Here is an 18,583-nt window from a genome sequence, read left to right as displayed (position 1 = left end):
AACCCCAAACCCCCCCCCCCCCCCCCATTGTAGAGCTGACAATATTTTATTGAATATTGCGTATGTGAAAATTACTCGTATTTCAATTAAATTTTAGCATTGAGCAATCCCCTAGAGAAATCCTAATTTTGTAATTTTTTTGCAAAAATGGTTTCACTTAACAATTACATATATGTATATCTACACACCATTTAAAGGCGTAAAAGTCTCTACAGAACTTTGTTTATATATGGCAAAAGACCCCTCGACCCCAAAACAAAAGTAAAACGAACAATATTTTGGTCCGAATTTTTTCAGGCAGCAAAACAAAAACCATTGAGAAATGAATTGTATTATCAAGAAACGATGAAAATATATATATACATATAGAGTGCGTGTAATAACTAGAATCACATAATTCCATCCACTTTTGATATTTTAAGAAATGATAAAAACAAAAAAAAAACAAAAGAAAACGAATAAAAAACCTATTTATTAACTTAACGAACCATCTTAAGTGTTTAAATGTTGTCTTATAAATGTAATATTAAATTATATATATATACATATATGAAAAATATATTATACACATAGTATGTACATATATCTACAATGTATGGGTATATGCATATACATACATATACTTAAGAGGGGGGTCATTCCTACAAAACAAACACAATAAATACGAAATACGAAGTAAAGGAAAAGATATAGATTCAGAACAGGAGCGCAGTGTAGGTGTTGGGAAAGAAATGTATAATAAATGATTTATTTCGTTGTGCTTTTTACACGAAAATGTTGAGAAATCGTTTTCAAAGGGTTCAATCGAGTTTTCTTATGCCTGGTACAAAAGTTTCTATACACGAGTAGAGCTGTGCTTTGGGGCAGGTCCAACCTCCTAGGCCTACTATTCTACTCCTCTCCACCAACAAAAAAATAAAAAATGTAAAAGCACACACAGACAGAAAGACAACACCAACACACACATCTGAAGTATCGGGTATGGATGTAGAACTCTGTCGATGCTTGGACACTCACAAGATATTTATATATACGTATATACATACATATACCATATATATAATGGCACCATACAAAATGTATAAGAATCTATCTTGTCTTATTGTACGAGTAGCAAACAGTTATTGATATTTACACATCATACAAAAAATTGATTTAAAAAAAACTATATACATACATAAATAAAAATGTAAGAGTGCTTTAAATTATATTCAGAAATATATATACATATATACACTTACAATATATTTACGAAATAAACAAGAAGCCGAAATCAGTTAAGAACCTTTTTCTATAGAATGTTATGTCTTCCCTTTGAATCAATTACAAAAACCCAAAAGCAAAACAAAAGCAAACTCAAAAAAACTATAGAAAAATGATTAAAGCCGCTTTCTATACCAAATGACCAAAAAACATTGATTGGAGAACAACTTAAGTGAGAGAACAAATCAAATGCTTGAAACTGAGAAAAAAACAAAAATATTTGTAGTTAACTTTTAGCACTGCAGCAGACAAAAAAAAAACAAAACAAAAAAAAAACAGCAAAAAGACCCATTGACAAACTACAATAAGAACAGAAAGTTGCACTACAGAAAGTTCTCCTTTCGACCGACAGCTCCACACAGAAGACAAAATAGCAGAATAGTACACACAGAACAACCTGTTTCAGCCATCCAAAAATTTACCTAATGCTTCGAACTATGTAAACTAGTATCTAACTAAACACTAAACACTAAAAATACAATACAAAAAATACCTACGTATGTTTATGGATGGACCTTATGTATACTATTGTTTGCAGCGAATTCAACTCGACTCAAATCATGACCTATAGGCATTGAAAGCTAAGACATAACATATACTCCTACTACTATTGTTCCATCATCTGTTGATCGATTGATTTATGATCCATGATTTACTCAAGCTAAATTGTGTACAGCCATATCTGTACTAAATACATACATACATACATACATACATACATACATACATAAAACATATATCTTTATAACTAATGACGTAAACAATTCCACAAATATGTACATGATATATACATACATACAAATGGTACATATATATGTGTGTAAAAACAAGAGTGGAAAACGGAGCAGAAAGGAAAAAAATTCGCAGACTACTCAGTGCAACAGATAAGACTAGAAATTGATTACCTGAACCTTGAGAACAAAAGCTTGAGTTTTCTTTTAATTTACACAAAGACAAAAACAAAATATGAAACTAAAAGAAACAAGAACGAAGAAGGAAACCTAAAATTATTATACATAACCAAGCACGTGCAATAAAAGAGGCGATTTAAAGGAAAAATAAACACATATGTTTTTTGCCTTGAAAAAGAAACCATAAATCCGAGCAACAAATTGAATCAGTCAACAGAAAGATATTACTAGCCATGTATGTACATCCAAACAAACATACAAATAAAATGAGCACAAAAACTTCCATGGAAATGCATATACACATATATTTTTGTTATGGAGGGAATGCTGCAAGAATTGAGTGAAACCGAATAAGCTTCTAGAGCTCATTTTGTCCGATATTCGATGATACACACACCCACAATCTTAATCACATTTCTCCAGCGGCTTTTTATGGAACTAGGTCCTTCTAATTTCTTACCCTCCAATCTTCGTTAAATGGTTGTGAAATAATAAAACAAATAAACAACAATTTAGACCACTTCCAATCACATTATTTAGTGTCTCTTTCTCCCTGTGTAATGATCCATCAATCATTATCACATTTGTCGCAAACTCAATGCGAACTCAAGCCGTAAAATAATTGCTATTCAAAATTCCATTCGTGTGCCCTCCTTCAATGTTTTTTATATTGATCAACAATACACACAGCTAATCAAATTATCATAAATAAGTACATACATTTATTAATATGTGCAAATACGAGTATATGACGACTACGATTATACATATATTTACAACACAAACCGTAACAACAGTAGCCGGAGAAAAATTGAATGGTAATTTTAAAAAATGTAAGATGTGGGAGTATGATGCAACTCGAGTCTGTCTTAGATCTTTGCTCATTGGGTTCTTAGTAAATAAGCGTAGCAGCCAGAAACAAATTGAAACAAGAAGTTTAACATAATATATATAGCTGATTGTGTGTATTTACATATTAAAGTTTACAACAAGCAACAAAAAAAACAAACAAAAACAACAACCAACTCGCTGAAAAAGCACGACAGCGAGAAGTTATGTCCTGTAGAATTTTTGAAAGCGTTTTCGTATTTAAACCAAACCACAAACTATGGCCTAAACATACAATTAAAACAACATTTACTATAATATTGTACATACATATGTACATACATATGAAACATATTAAAATGTATGTCTAAAACAAGCAACCAACAACAACAATTACAAGTGTCTGTATTTTTGTTTTCAAAAACCATTGCAATCAGGTACTGAAATCAAAATTTATGTGAAGCATAATCTTACAAAAAATTGTGTCAGCGGAAAATAAAAATGAAAGCATGTTTGAAAGTTCACTTATCAAACAAATCAAAGCAAAAGTTGATGTATTGATAAAATGGAATGACGTTGGGGAGGGTAATTTTTTTGAGCGGTTTTTTCTGGAGCCAACCCAAAAAAATTGGTCCTACCGATTGTCTATGGTGAATCCATTGATCCAATTCTTGGGAGAAAAACATATACACACACATACACTCACACAAATATATATATATAGTATATGAAGGTGTATACACACACATATACATAAGGATATATATTCCAGTATAGCTGTAACTATTACGCTAAGTAGGAGCGAAACGAAATGCGGATATCAGTGCGGAAGTCGGTTAGGAATGAAAATGATTAATCGAATGGTAATATATATATATATATATAAAAATTGTCCAGACGTTCAACGAAACCAAATGCAATATTTAATTATACAAAACAAGAAAAAACTAACATACATAAATATATACATACATTTTACAATTTATTTATATACATATTATATGTATGTGCCCCATAATTTATCGCCTTCTACTGAATTGTTTGTTAAACATTTTTTGAGACATTTTCTTTACCAAAAATGAAGGAAACCAAAACCAAGCTCATACAGAAAAAAAGTTACGCCAAAAGAAAAAAACAACAAACCAACAAAAAAAAAAAAACAATTTATATACATTTATCAAAGAATAAAAAATTAACAAAAAAATCGATATATACAACAAACAAAAAAACATAACATTTAGTGATTAGCTTAAGCAAAGACCAAAATAATAAATAGTTTTTCGAGAATAATAATAATGAAAAGGAAAGGAGATGGAGACGGAGACGACGAGAACATCAAACACTAAAACTAAAGTAAACTATACAACAACAAAATAGCCTTACCAATGACACCAACAAACAAAAACCAACAAACCAAAAAATTTGAACAAATTTTGAATTAAACAATGAAAAGTTTGATATTATTTTGTTATTTCTTTTTCGTTGTTTTCAATGTTCAAATATGAGATGAATAGTAAAAAAAAAAATGAATATGAAAATGAAATCAGCAACGAGTTACGGGAATATTTTTACAAAAACCAAAACTTAACTAAAAAACTAAAAAATGCATAACGCTTCCGACAATAAGCTTTGGCCACACTAACCTTATAATATTATTGAAATGCCGGAGAAGAATTTAATTAAAAATGTAAAAGGATTGGGTAATGCAAGAATTTTCAGCGTTAACAATAACGGAATAACAACAAATTTAAAGAGGAGAATAAATATTTGCCCAATTTAATCTATGTATGCATGTATGTACTTACAGATGTATAGAAAGACACACGTATTTAGTATATATGTATGTATACCCATGTACTTATGTAGTAGCCTGGTTCTACTGTATATTTTTAAACGGAGTTGTATTGCAGAATCAGCAAAGCAAATGTATTTTCATGACACGCATTTGAAGCGAACATATCAAAGCCGATGAATACCGAAAAAAAAAAAACGTTACGAAAATAATATAGAAATTACCGAATTCGATGTTAGCCGTAAAAACAATACCACAAAGACAATTGACAAAAGAGTTGAATGTTTAGCTTTTAAAATCCTAATACGAAAGTAATTACATGCATACAAGAAGTGTGTGTACAAAAATTGTGTCATTTGAAAGATATGTATAAGCGGAACACGGATATTCTTAATCTGTTTCATCATTTATAATTGAAACAATATTTACAAGCGCATTTAGATCGCTGAATGTCAACAAAATATGCAATTAAAGAAAACACACACAAAAAAATACCAAACAAAAAACACACACACACACACACACACACACACTCGAAACTGAAACTAAATTAAGCATGAATATTTTTTGCTGTGTCTTAGTCCATGTGTCGTAACGAATTTATTGAACTAAATATTATATATTTTAAAAATGAAATAAATAAAAGCCAAAAAAAAAAAACTTCTCTCAAGTTTTTGTTTCAAAATGAATGAAAAGCAGGCAAATCGAACAAGAAGCACAAATTAGAAAAAAAAAACAAAAATAATAATACAAGAGAATGCCTTTTATTGTATTTAATTTTCTTCTTCTATTACAAAAAATCGAGTATTAATCATATTCAACACGCTGAATTCATTTGAGAAACCTTTTTTAAACAAAAAATGCGCCTAAAAACATCTGTGACTAATAAAAACAAAACAAACACTTTGATGAAATAAAAAAAAATTAAAAATTCCAAGAAAAATGGGAAACCAAAAATGATAAAACTCCAATATTTACCAAACAAACAAAAAATATATATAAGAGTTTTGTGTGTATGGTACATGTAATTGTTGGCTACAGACACACACACAAATAAGTCAAACTCTTTACATAGCTAAAGTTTAACTAATTATTGATAAAGGTACATACATTATACATATGTACAGGTGACACCCAAACACATTCAGACACACAGAAAAATGCTAACCTAGTTGTATTTGTATGTGAGCATAATACACTTGAGTAGACAACAATTTATACATTAGAATTTATGTAACAAGCTACTTTTACTTATACAATACATATGTACATCCGTATATACACATACAATATAGATTACGATATATATATACATATATACAAAAAAATATGTATACCCATTGATGGATATTTAAAACCAGAACACAGCAATTTACTTAAATAACAAAAAAAGAAAAGCCCAAAAAAAAAAACTACCAAGTAAATGTTTCTTTCAAAACTAAAAGAAAACCAAGTCAAATATTTGGGAATAGTAAGAAAAACAATTATGAAAAATCAAGGAAAATGAATGCAATGAGTTATGCAAAGAATAAGAAAAACCCATGAAATACATATATACACTTATTTCAAATATATAACAAGAAAAGAAAAAAAAGGATTTATATATATACATATATGCATACACATATACATACATACATACCACTAAATAGTTTAAATGTTTATTTATTGTATTTGAACAAGATGAACGATATTGAAACCAAATTTAAATAAAAATATTACATTTAAAACAATCTAAAAAAACCAAAACAATGGCATCTACTTTCTTATTTAGTTTTGAGGGTCGCCCTGCTTGGGTGTCCCAAACTCAAGTCTTGATCATCCTTATCTACTTTGAAGTTCAATTCCTCTACGATTTCTTACGGGATTTACTATCAACTCCACTAAGGACAACCCTTCTGTTTGCACTGCATTCATTTATTGATACTTTTAATTTGCGAAAACTTAGTGAATCATTGTATCGATGCAGGTATCGATGTTGGCATTGATCTCGGCAAAACCGAAAAGAGCGTTCTCTGTGGCGGACGAGGTACAGCTGGTGGCATCGGTGGCGACGGCGGGTACCGTGCGACGTAGAGCTATCAAATGGCGTATCGATCTCTGGGCATTCACGGCATAGATGCAACCATTGATGTACAGACGGGTCCTGCACATTTTCCTAAGCCAACTGAGCGTGGTTTTGCGGCATGACTGCACCTGGCGGATCAGGGAGTAGCCATCGAAGGTTAGCTGCACAACGGCACGCTTTGTGTCGAGTATCAAGTTAACAGAGGTGACGGTGGCATCGCGTCCACAGTTTAGAAAGCCCAATGTTGCCGACTCCAGGGTGGTGGCCACATGGACAGCCTCATTGGACACACACGCCTCGCTGTCCACAGCCCGGTTTTTGATGTCGGTAGCCGCCTGCTCCAGCTTCTTGAACGGAGACAGGAAGATCTGCAGCAGTTGATGCTCCACCATCTTGACAATGCCCCCGGCCAAGTATTCGGCCTCTGAGATGGCGGCATGCACCATTTTGTCGACCAAACCAAACTGATCGATCTCCACATCTTCGCTCAAATCGAGTTCCTTGGCAAAGTCAATGGCAAAGTCCATGGCAAAGTCCATATCAATATCCATGTCTGTGTCCATGCCGACATCTATGTCCGCTTCCACATCGTGGAACCTCTCCTCAAGGTTTATGGCCGAGACCTGTCCAAACAGTGAGAAAGAAATTTCAGTACATGAATCCGAATATAAATCTGAAACTAAGACCGCTTAAAATTACTAAAACTTATCATACGAGTCTTTGGGTCAGCATGGTTTTCATGTACTTACAGCAGCAGCCAGGGCAAGGGCCAGCACCAGAATAATCCTCTTCATGGTTGATTGGACTTTGTTGGATTCGCGCTGTTTGGTTCTACTTTATATATGGTCAGTAATAGTCCCAGAACGGATTTCTCCCCTTGGCCAGATAGTAGGCATATCAATTGCTCCAGGTTAATTAAAATATTCAAGAGTGTATTTTTTATCAGTCAAATGTTGGCGGGGCAACTCAACCAATTTAAATATTTCCCCTTATTTCGCAGTCGCTTTTGTCTTTGTTTTTGCCTCATTTGTTTACTTTAATTTGCACGCGTCCCGGTCTAGACCCACTTCTTTTTGTGGGTCCAATTTCCCCCGATTGCTCAGAGAAATACTGCGGGAAAGAGAGCGTGATGTGTGTGTTTGATAAGATGTCAAATAGTATTTTCGCTTGGCTTTAAGGCGATAGGAACATCTATTAATGGATTTGCCACTTCAAATCGCTATAATCTGCAAAATCTTAATAACGCAGTAATTATGTAAGATATTGTCATTTAATTTATGGTCCTCGATTAAAAGTCAGCGAAACGTGGAAATTCAATCAATCCAGACATCAGACACATACTTTCATGTGATTAAATCCATATGTATTCGGGCTCTCAATATGGGGGCATTATATTAGCGATGATTGTACTCAATTTGATGCATCAGAGTGGCAATTATGAATGGGTTCATAGTTCTGTTTGGTTTTTAATAAATTATTATTACAAATATCCTTTTTGGGAGCTCAATTTTGACTATGAGAGACTTGAATGTAAACTAGGAATTACCTTTCTAAAGTGTCAGTGGTGAGCTTCGATAATTAAACGCATTACAACTTGATCGATTTCAATGAGATTACGGATCCATTTTGTGACCTGCACTTTTTTGTTAGACAATTTGATTCCTTATCGTCATATGTTGTGGTTATTTTAGGGATTTATAAAGTTTTGCTAATCAAAATCGAAATGCGCGAACGACACAACGACTCGATCTGAGTCGATCCGATTCGAATGTAAAGTTCAATCTAGCTTTTGATTGATTTACAACCGCAGCCAATCCGAATCCCATTTATTGTGGGGACAATTAAGATTAGGGCTCAGACTGCAAATCTTTCTGGTTTTCGGGGGTATAAATATCGGGTGACAATGCACAGAAGCCACAATCCGAGGAAACGCAAGGAGCAGCAGTAATCATGAAGTCTATCGTAGCCGTCGTTCTGGCATTGTGCGTGGCCAGCGCCTTTGCCCAGCCTTTGGCCATTCCCAGCCAGTTGGACGCTCAAGTTCGAAGCGTTGTGGACGAGATAACCGAGATTGGGAAGAATACCGGCGAGGCCCTGGTGCACCAGTACGAGGAGATTGTTTTGGAGCCACAGCACGAGCTGGAGGAGGCCGTCGAGCAGGTGGAGGCCCGTCGCACAGAGAGTCCCGAGTGCGTTGCGGCCGAGGATGAGCAGATTGCCCGCATCCTAGACGTGGCCCATGAGGAGCTTCACAGCTGCGGTGTTGTCGCTGCCCACACGTCCGCCGAGATTGCTACCGACGTGAGCGCAGCCACCCAGCAGCTCACATTCGGCGGCTACAACCTGGTACGCACCTACAACAAGTGCAACAGCTACAACAGCAACATCCTCAAGCAGTCCTGCATGGCCAAGTTCTACGTTCAGGCCTCCATCTTTCTGATCAGTGCCAATTCCTCCATCAAAACAATCAAGAAGTCGACCAACGAGCGCATCCCCGCCGTCTTTGCCGAGAGTAGTGTTTGCACCCATGACGCCTCCGCTCAGGCCGTCCTTGGCCTCGAGGAGGTCAATCGTCATATCGATGCCTGCGCCTCGCGTCGTTAGCGTTGATTGTGGAAAACAAATGAAATAAATGCTGGACTATCTATTTGCGGAGTGCTCTTTAATTTTCGAAGCCCTTGCGGTTCCTAACTGGATCCTTCTCCGTTCACCCTCTAGAAGTTTTCTTCCTCGCAATATGTAGATCTAAAGTCAATCGCTGATTTGTGGTTTGAGCTGCCAGCTGAGGTATGAGTTGCACGGTTTAAAGTCATTAAAGTTGAATGGAAACTAATTATAATTCTCAGTTGTCTGGCCCCCCTGACAGGCATCAAAGTGGAGTTGCCAGCGCTGCGGGCGCGGTTAGAGCCTTAGATTTATTATTTATAAAAGTTAAGTTCTGTCGGTGATGGTGATGGAAAATGTCTAATCAAAGATACACATACATTATTTATATGGCCGACAAGCGGATTAATTTGTCTATCTTTGTGTCTCAGTGTGCGTGGCATGTTGGCGGCTAACCTTGGAACGATTTGCTTTTAATTACACACCACTGACATTTGATAATTATTGGACTATGACTATGACTATGACTATGACTATGATTTCGAGTGGCCATTCGAGCGAGTCAATACCCATTCTATACACTCGCACTCTTACTTCCCTCTGGCTCACTCTCTCCTTGTCGCAGTGCGTGTTTTTTTCTGATGTCTATTCAAGTTTTCATTGAACTTAAAACGTTCGCGCACTAGAAACCTCGCGACGAGACCAGCTCCAACTAAGGCCCCACCAACTGCAACCATTGACTCTCTGCACAGCAATCCGATCTGTGGTCGTGCTTGTCAACGTTCTTGACGAGCACTCAAAATCAAGTTGTCATTTTCCAATACATTCCTTAGGCAATTAAAATATGCTCTTATTGTTACATAATCAAATGCTGTTTGTTTCTCGTTATTAGTTTAACCGAACACGAGTATTTGAGTCCAAGCAGTTTATGGCCTTATCACAAAAGAATAAACGTTAAAGTATACTCAACCTGTCATATGCACTCTTAAGTTGCAACGACAAAAAAAAAAAAAAACAATAAAAGTGAAAATAAACAACTTTAAGAGCGTTTTCCGTCGCGCTACTTTTGTCGGGCAAATGCGCTGCGCGATTTCTTAGCGTTTCAAGGGCGATTTTAGTCGTGTTGTCGGCACGCACTTGCGTTTCTGTGTTGGTTGCAAATTGCAGTCGCCATCGCCTGCACTAGCTGTGTGCCAGTGTGTGTTAGCCACTTATTGCCAATGCCAAAGCTGATCAGCTGCCAGACACTAAAACATTTCCATTTGCATGATAATTTCCATTTCAATTTGAATTTCCATTTGGCTTTTCATGCGCCGACCTTCGTCTTCAAAGTTCAAGCAACAAGTTCAAGTGACGTCAGTGAGCCAAGAACAAGCCAAAGGAGGGGGAGGGAGGTCCAGCTAAGTCTGTGGGCTAATTTATTATGATTCTTTTTCTGTACAGAGAGCGAAAAAAGCACGAAGCCCATAAGAATACAGAACGAGAACCAGTTATGGCTATAAACAGAAAACCCCAAAGAACTCGCGAGACTCGCGAGATCGGAGATCGGAGAGACCTGGGCCGGCCGACTATCCAATAGTCGAAGCCGGTAGCGAAGTCGCGCTCTGTCTGTCAGTCTCGAGCCGAGCATCTGACGTGCTGGTTCATTCAAGTCCATAAAGTATTCACATATTTTCTTAGATCAAGCGCGACCCTAGAAACAGTTTCATCCTACAAGATTTGTTTTTTTTTTTTGTTTGTAGCCCCTCTTTTTTTTCCTGTTTGAGTTTCGCGAGTTTATCAAGAGAAGAAATGACAATTTATGGACTTTTAGTGCAAATCATAATCGTTTGTAATTAGCTGGCAGAAAGAGCATCTACATAGGTGCAACCCGCTGAAATGGCACCGCCCCAAGAGCAGCCAGAGGATGATTTTTCCACCAAGGTGAGTCAGCGACGGCCGACTGCTAGTCTCAGTGTTAAATAGCGAATATGTGCAGCCCTGAGGGACCAACTAGGATGGGAGTTGTTTGGTTTCAGGCTAGTTTTTAAAAGCTACATCGAACCATTTCATGATTGATTTGGCCCATAGCTTGCCACAGATATGATTCATTAGCAATTACATTTTGCTTACAAAAAAATGGCATATTTAATGTGGCGGACCATAAGCCTTTTAAGCCATGACGTGACACATCACAAGATACTGGAGATGGGTATATATTTATATATAAATGTAATTGAATACAATGGAATCAAGATTTAATTTCCACGAACTGCATTCCGTTACATTCCGCCACTTCCATTACAATTTCTTGCTACTCGTTCCCATTCCTCGAGATTCGACACTCTTTTCTACTGGTTCAATATTTAGCGCAAACTTGCGAATCAAAACATGCAGAGAATTGAAACAGCAAACCACAAAAAGTGTGGCAGATGAAAAAATCAGTGTTAAAAACTAAATGAAGTTAGCATTGATTCGTTCGCTCTGCTTATTAGATGCTGGGCTACGGTCAAGGCTGTGGCCAGACCATAGACAACATATTTCAGCTTGAAAACAAAGGCAGACGAACGGGGTCTTGAGCACAAAAGACCACAAAATAAATCAGAAATCAAAGACATAATGCGGAAGCAGAGAAAAAACCAGTTGCCGGAAGGGTTTCTTTTCTTGTTTGGATTGGAAAACAGCACTCGATATTCGTTTGCTGACTGAACGTATCTCGCTCCCTACCATAATTATACGTATGTAAATACATAGGTATATGTATCAGCTGGAGATCGCTGTGTAATTGAACTGTGAATGCATTTTGGGCAGTCAAATGTTAGTCTAGGTGAGTGGAGCCCCTCCCCCCCACCACTCACCAGCTGTGTGTGTGGAGCTGAACTGAACTTTAAATTAAACATCTTTGGCCAACTAATTGGACAATCTAGAATAATATTTTTGGTTGCTTCCTCTGGTTAAGTTCGTTTATTTCGTTGGGGTTTAATTGGGGTCTTTGCATAATTGATTGTCGAGCGATTGTCTCAGATCTTTGGGGTACCTTTTCCTTGTCTTTGTCTGAAATCGCCCAAAATTTGGTCCACACCTGGCATTGGATGTGGCAATCTCTGGCCAGCAGTTAATACTGCTAACTGCGGCCCAAAACGGTTTTGACCAGAGCTGAAACTATGCCGCATATTAAATTATGCGCCTAAGGTGCCCGGCCTGGGCATGCCTCTGGCATAAATACTTAAAACAATTGGCTTTTGGCTGGGTCTTGTTTGCCACAAGCTACATGGACAGGCCAAGCGCGGTTGCCTCTTAAATTTATAGACCAGAGATACGAGTGCTCGTACTCGAACTCGTACTTATTGGCTTGGATACGTTTACCAGTGGCTAAAGAATATCATGACAAAGCTCCATCGACTTGCTCTCACTATCGTACGGAGTATCTGTACCTTTTGCGCTCTAGTATCTTAATTATTACTGTGCCCGGCGTTGCGGAACAATGAACGATGACTATGGGGAATGGGAATGGGAATGGCTGTATGAAAAATCGCGACTCAGAATTAAGCAGAAGCCGTCAAGCTTTAAGAACCAGAAGCTAAGAAACGTATCTAACAGTCAAAACTTCCGCATACTCTTTGCACCCAGACTGAATTTTAAATCATTGAACAGAAAACAATAAACAATAAACCATAAACAATACAAATATGCCCGCTCATCAGGCCAAACACATTTCATAATAAATATCGAAATGATTGTACAAAAGGAAGCCAAGCGCTAAAAGCTCTTAGCGCTCAGTTTGGTGCTCCACGGATCTACGCAGATCGTGACGTGTTTTTCCCCCACATAAAAAAACAGCAGCAACAACAACAACAAGTTGTGTGGTTTTTACAGGGAACGGGAGTGGGAGTGGGGGGTTGGAGTTGTTGGTCGGTCAGTCACATTGAATGCCATTGGCGGAGGTCAAGTTCAGGGAACACCAGCGCTTGATGTTTGTCTCTGCACCTGCTGTGCTCATACTTTATGCTGATAACGATGCGATGAGGTACGTTGGGGTCTAGCCTCGTCTCGTCTCTTATGTTTTACGATGTCTCGAGTCTCGAGTCTCGTGTCTCGGGTCTCGGGTCTCGCACTTGGAGTTGGAGGTGTCAAATGGTTTTGACTAAGTATTCAAATAATTACTGCCAAATTTGTTTGCTTCAGAGCGGATGTAGATTTTAGATTTATGTCTCTAACTCAAAGAAATTCCACAAAGAATGATACAACTATTCGAAACTATTTCTGTTTTATGTTCCATTGTATTTACTTCTGCATGTTTGTGAGTTGCTCTTTTTTTAAGTAGATCTACCATTTCTTGTGATTTGTAATTTGTTTTGTTTCTTCTCGCTTTGCTGGCTGCAAGGTCAGGCATAAAAAGAGAAGTGAAATACATTTACTTGATTTATGATAATTAGCTGCGCTGTGTGATTTGCTCTGCCTAATTGCAGATACCTTCGATAATTGGATTCCTAAACCTGGACTGACTGGCAGCTCGAAATGGACCCTTCCCCCCCGAACCACCTTTTGGACAAAAGTGCTGACCCAGAGAGAGGCCAAGGCTGAAGAGAGCTGATGAAATGATGAGAATTATAGATAGAGTATCACCGTTTGTCATAGGTTTACAGTTAAGTTAGAGCCCAAAATCGATGAAATAAATCAAGATTTCTTTTCTACAAAATATCTACATACTAAATACATAACACTGTGGCGACACCGGACGACGAACATACCAAACATTCCGCGCATTCCCAAGGTGTTGCATACGTTTTGGCTGAGAACAAAATAAAATTGAAATACTGTTGGATTTATTGTGTTATCTAAAGACTGCCACATGATCAACGTCTCAAGGATAAATGTGTCAATGTCCTACAGATAACCCCCCGAAAAAAACCGAACAATCTATCGATAGAAACACTATTTGCAACTCTGATCACTTGTCGATGGCTGAGAGAGAACAAAGTAGGCGGTGAACAAAATGTCTGGCAATGACATTTCATGCTGTAATGTGTCCATAATCCAAAACCATAAAGGGTTTGCTAACGAGTTCCTGCAACGGTTGGGAAAGAAGGAAGTCAAGTGGCAGATGCCAAGTGAATGCTAAAGCTGGTGCGCACATCAAGAATTGGAAGCGGTCCTCGAGGAACTCTTCCCAGAGGCAGAAGAAATGTATTCGGCGGTGAAGCCCTTGTCAAAATATCTGCAATTTAAATCGATTCGCATCTACGATGCCGTCTTCACAATTCACTCCAAGTGCACGTTTGTCATGTTGATAACCTGCTCGCTGCTGCTGTCGGCTCGTCAGTACTTCGGGGATCCCATTCAGTGTCTCAGCGAGGAGAAAAACATCGAGTACGTGCGATCCTACTGCTGGACCATGGGCACCTACATCCTCAAGCTGCCAAATGCAACGGGCAGCCATGGACAACAGCAGGTGCGTCCCAGCAATGCGAGCGCCCAGTGGCGTGCCAAGCATTCCAAATCTCGCTCCCTCTTGCGCTCCTTGGTGGACCACGACGAGGCGTATGCCAGGGCCGCTTTCATAGCCGAGGGTGTGGGCCCCGAGCTGCCTGGCGTGTCGGAGCGCGAGTATCTCCGCTACTATCAGTGGGTCATCCTGCTGCTGCTCGTCCAGTCGCTAGTCTTCATCTTTCCCTCACGCCTGTGGAAGGTGTGGGAGGGACAGCGACTGAAGCAACTCTGCTCCCAGGTGGGCGAGGCCCTGCTCTCCGATGAGACTTACAACACCAGACGACGGGTATTGGTCAAGTATTTTTCCACCGACCACGAGGATCTGCACTTTTGCTACATGGCCAAGTATGTCTTCTGCGAGCTGCTCAACTGTGTGATCAGTGTGAGTAGATACTTACTTCGTTTGTTATAAATTCCACAGATAAGAACTCTCGCCCACAGGTTGTGAACATAATTTTTTTGGACGTTTTTCTCAATGGATTTTGGGCGAAATATTTGCAGGCCCTGGCCGCTGTACCCTTTTACGATTGGGACCACTGGAATCGCGTGTCATCGAAAGTTTTCCCCAAAATCTCGAAATGCGAGGTTCTCAAGTATGGGCCCAGTGGGACGGTCAATGTAATGGACAATCTGTGCATTCTGCCGCTCAACATACTGAACGAGAAGATCTTCGTATTCCTCTGGTGCTGGTTCCTGTTCATAGCAATCATTTCAGGCGTGAATATTCTCTGCAGGCTGGTTATGCTGACCAACAAAAGTCTGCGAGAGAAGATGATCCGCAGCCAGTTGTCCTTCATGACCAAACGGCATGTGCAACGTGCCCTGCGCGATCTCACCATCGGCGATTGGTTTCTGCTGATGAAGGTCAGTGTGAATGTGAATCCCATGCTCTTTGGGGACCTCATGCAGGAGCTGTGCGAGCTGCGTACCTCCTCCTCGGTCACCATTGTGCAGGAGAGCGCTGTCTAGGCACTTTTATTGGATACTGGCTATACGTACTTATATTTATTTATCCTTTACAATATCATTTCATAATATATATTTTGTCGAGGCTGCTCGTGGTAGCGATAGTATTGCTGTTTTGCACTGGCATTCAATATTCTAATCATTTACATTCAAATGGGGATCATGAAAGAGCCAAGCAAGTAGAGAATGCTGAAAGTTGTTACAGAAATGAATAGATTCATCACCAAATCAACTTTGCATATGTAAACGATCATTTGATTTATGTACCTTTCATACAAGTCAACCTGTTATGCCATATGCATGTATGTAAATATTTATACCTTCTGCTTTCATCTTCTTTGGATCGTTTCTCTGGCGTTTTAAACACTTCCAACAGGTAGTGTTATTTTCAGCAGTATTATTCTTTATGAAATATTTTTTCATGCTTCCAGTATACCTATGTACAATCTATTCTACCATAGTACACACTTGTGTTTTGATTGGTATGAAAGGGCCTACATGTGTTTGTGTGTGTGTATCAAATTGTTGGCTAACCAAAGACAATAAGTAGCCTTCGGTTTGTTGCTTATTTTGCAAGTAGAAGCTACTGGCTGGAGTCATGCGAAATTATTGTTTTGCCTGAGCTTGGATTATTTCTTTTGTTGCCTTTGGCTGCCACTTCTGGCATTTAATGTGCATTGTTTATAACTAGTTGCTGCTATAATTTCGTCACTTATATTTGGCTGAGACGATCTGAGACCAGACACCAAACACCAGCCCCCTGGTTCCGTTGCTCCACTAATCAGCGTTTCGGCATTGTTTTGCGCGCGTTAACAACGCAACTCGCTCGCGTTTTTGGCCGACTCTGCTGTGAAATTTACTCAGTAACACTCGCAATCACACTCACGACCGCACACATACGCAATCACTCACTCGCTCACGAACACACCCATGTGAATAAATGTAAATATTATTCAAAACTCATTCGTGTGGCGTTTTATATGCACCCTGCACTGTGTCAGTATCGGGCATATCATCGCGCATTCTGCTCTAACGTGATCTTGCTGTGGCATATACGGGGGATAGGCCAGTGCGCGGTATCGTTCAGTCGCCACACGCTCTCTCTCTCTCTCTCTCACTCTGTCTCTCTCCTTGGGGTCTCTCCCTTTCCGCTTGTCATTCCGTTGTTGGCGTTTGCGGGGGCTGCCGCTGTCGACGCTCTACTGCTGCTGCTGGGTGATAGAAACGCACGCCGAAAGGTGAGTCAATGCGAGTAAGTGACCTATCCTGCCTATATCTTGGACACATGCAGAAAACAGTGAGTGTTCCCAGTCCCAATAAGAAAATACCTGACTGTCATGACTGTCTGTGAAGTCTTACCTACCCAATTAATGTACCCTGGAGCTTTGGCTTTGGGGGCTGGGCTAGCGGCAGAGACCGAGACCGAGCAGCCGCTGCAGAGACAGCGACGTTTTGTGGCCCAGCGGGCAGAGGTGCGGCCGGTGTTTCTTCAGCTTTTGGTTACATATATTCCTATTCCATCCTATTCCTATTTTTTGTATTGTCTTCTACTGTTGTTGTTTTGTTTTGGGATTTTCGGTTTTGATTTTGGGCTCTTTTGTTGTTGTTGTTGTTTCGCAGTGTTTTTTGGATTTTATTTTTTTTGAATTTTGTATGCCACTTGGCCAGTTATTAGGTTTAGTCGTGTGTCAACCGGGAAGCCGTCGCGTCGCATTGCGTTGAGTGGATTTGTGTATTTGAGTGTTCGGTTCGGTTCGGTTCGGTTGACTTGTGCACTGTCAAGCCTCAAATGTACCCGGTAATCGTCGATTACACACATAAAAACATATTCGTGTAGGTGTAATTGTAACCCCCACTAACAAAATCAGAGATCAGATCAGAGTAACAATGTCCTCCTTCTGTACATTCGATCGTCAACAATCGTGCCACAAGCTGGTCGGTAAATCTTGTGTGTGAAGATCAATTTCTAATGCTCAATTATCTAGCGATTTATCAAAATATCATGTAGTTAGTATAATTATAACAGCCGAAAAGTGGAAGATGCAAAAGAAGTTCTTTAGTGTTTAGTGGAGCTCGTATTTAATATGTCTCTGGCCATAGAGTTCCCTTATTTATTTTGTTGCCGCCTCTGATTTTGTTATTCGATTTGCAAACGCAACGGCATTTAATTAAGGCTCGTACGTGTCGTTTGCAATTTCAAATATTGCAATGAGCGCATCTGCCAGCACCAATACTCAGTAGCCCAGTACCCACGACAGTACGAGTGGCAGCGTGGCAGTAGCAGCAGTGGCACCAAACGGCAATAACAGACAACATACATGTACAGTAATTGTTGTTCATACTATCAGTTGCAGTGGCAGTGAGCCAGAGAGCAAGTGAGTAATACGCCAGTAATTGGGGCTCCCACCCCCAGCCCACGGGCATGCAGAACGGCAAACATTAACTTTACCTACGTATAAATACGTATACATGTGTACATACGTATTTATGGATATGGATGGGTGATACTATCATACATATGGGAAATACTTCACACACTCTCAGCCCGATATGACGGTGGCAACAACCGTAGGCATTGATAACCACACACCACCCCGCAAAGTGTAAAACATTAACCGCACAGTGGATACCAGTCTATGGCCAATTGCATCATCTGCATACCATGTGCATTCATATGTATAC

General features: G+C 39.0%; 3 protein-coding genes and 1 long non-coding RNA gene across 5 annotated transcripts; 3 read left to right on the top strand and 1 right to left on the bottom strand.

The window, feature by feature from the left end:
• Window positions 1–6,693: 6,693 nt before the first annotated feature.
• On the bottom strand, window positions 6,694–7,710 carry LOC117588508. Its single transcript, XM_034279829.1, has 2 exons — window positions 7,612–7,710; window positions 6,694–7,485 (listed from the first exon to the last, which is right to left on the bottom strand). The coding sequence occupies exons 1-2, from the start codon at window positions 7,654–7,656 to the stop codon at window positions 6,739–6,741; spliced, it is 792 nt and encodes a 263-aa protein (XP_034135720.1). The 5' UTR covers window positions 7,657–7,710; the 3' UTR covers window positions 6,694–6,738.
• A 1,058-nt stretch (window positions 7,711–8,768) lies between these two features.
• On the top strand, window positions 8,769–9,511 carry LOC117588509. The gene has a single exon (XM_034279830.1). The coding sequence runs from the start codon at window positions 8,813–8,815 to the stop codon at window positions 9,464–9,466; it is 654 nt and encodes a 217-aa protein (XP_034135721.1). The 5' UTR covers window positions 8,769–8,812; the 3' UTR covers window positions 9,467–9,511.
• Window positions 9,512–11,071: 1,560 nt separating this feature from the next.
• Window positions 11,072–14,144, top strand: LOC117588510. Of its 2 annotated transcripts, XR_004574141.1 has the most exons (3): window positions 11,092–11,126; window positions 11,209–11,389; window positions 13,915–14,144. It is a non-coding gene; the product is annotated as an uncharacterized LOC117588510 (long non-coding RNA). The 2 variants fall into 2 exon arrangements; XR_004574140.1 differs by having other exon boundaries at window positions 11,072–11,389.
• Window positions 14,145–14,470: 326 nt separating this feature from the next.
• Window positions 14,471–15,926, top strand: LOC117588506 (innexin inx5). The gene is made up of 2 exons (XM_034279828.1): window positions 14,471–15,317; window positions 15,377–15,926. Exons 1-2 carry the CDS (start codon window positions 14,631–14,633, stop codon window positions 15,902–15,904), a joined length of 1,215 nt encoding a protein of 404 aa, XP_034135719.1. The 5' UTR covers window positions 14,471–14,630; the 3' UTR covers window positions 15,905–15,926.
• The last annotated feature ends 2,657 nt before the right edge of the window (window positions 15,927–18,583 follow it).

This window comes from Drosophila guanche, unplaced genomic scaffold (assembly GCF_900245975.1).
Source record: "Drosophila guanche unplaced genomic scaffold, DGUA_6, whole genome shotgun sequence".
NCBI lineage: Eukaryota > Metazoa > Arthropoda > Insecta > Diptera > Drosophilidae > Drosophila > Drosophila guanche.
Note: the sequence above shows the minus strand (reverse complement) of the source record. Positions and strands in the feature narration are given on the sequence as shown.

Coding starts and splice junctions, on each gene's coding strand:
- LOC117588508 (XM_034279829.1), bottom strand. CDS start 7,656: ATGAAGAGGATTATTCTGGTGCTGGCCCTTGCCCTGGCTGCTGCT. Junction 7,486..7,611: donor CCCTTGCCCTGGCTGCTGCT/GTAAGTACATGA, acceptor CTGTTTGGACAG/GTCTCGGCCATAAACCTTGA.
- LOC117588509 (XM_034279830.1), top strand. CDS start 8,813: ATGAAGTCTATCGTAGCCGTCGTTCTGGCATTGTGCGTGGCCAGCGCC.
- LOC117588506 (XM_034279828.1), top strand. CDS start 14,631: ATGTATTCGGCGGTGAAGCCCTTGTCAAAATATCTGCAATTTAAATCG. Junction 15,318..15,376: donor TGCTCAACTGTGTGATCAGT/GTGAGTAGATAC, acceptor TCTCGCCCACAG/GTTGTGAACATAATTTTTTT.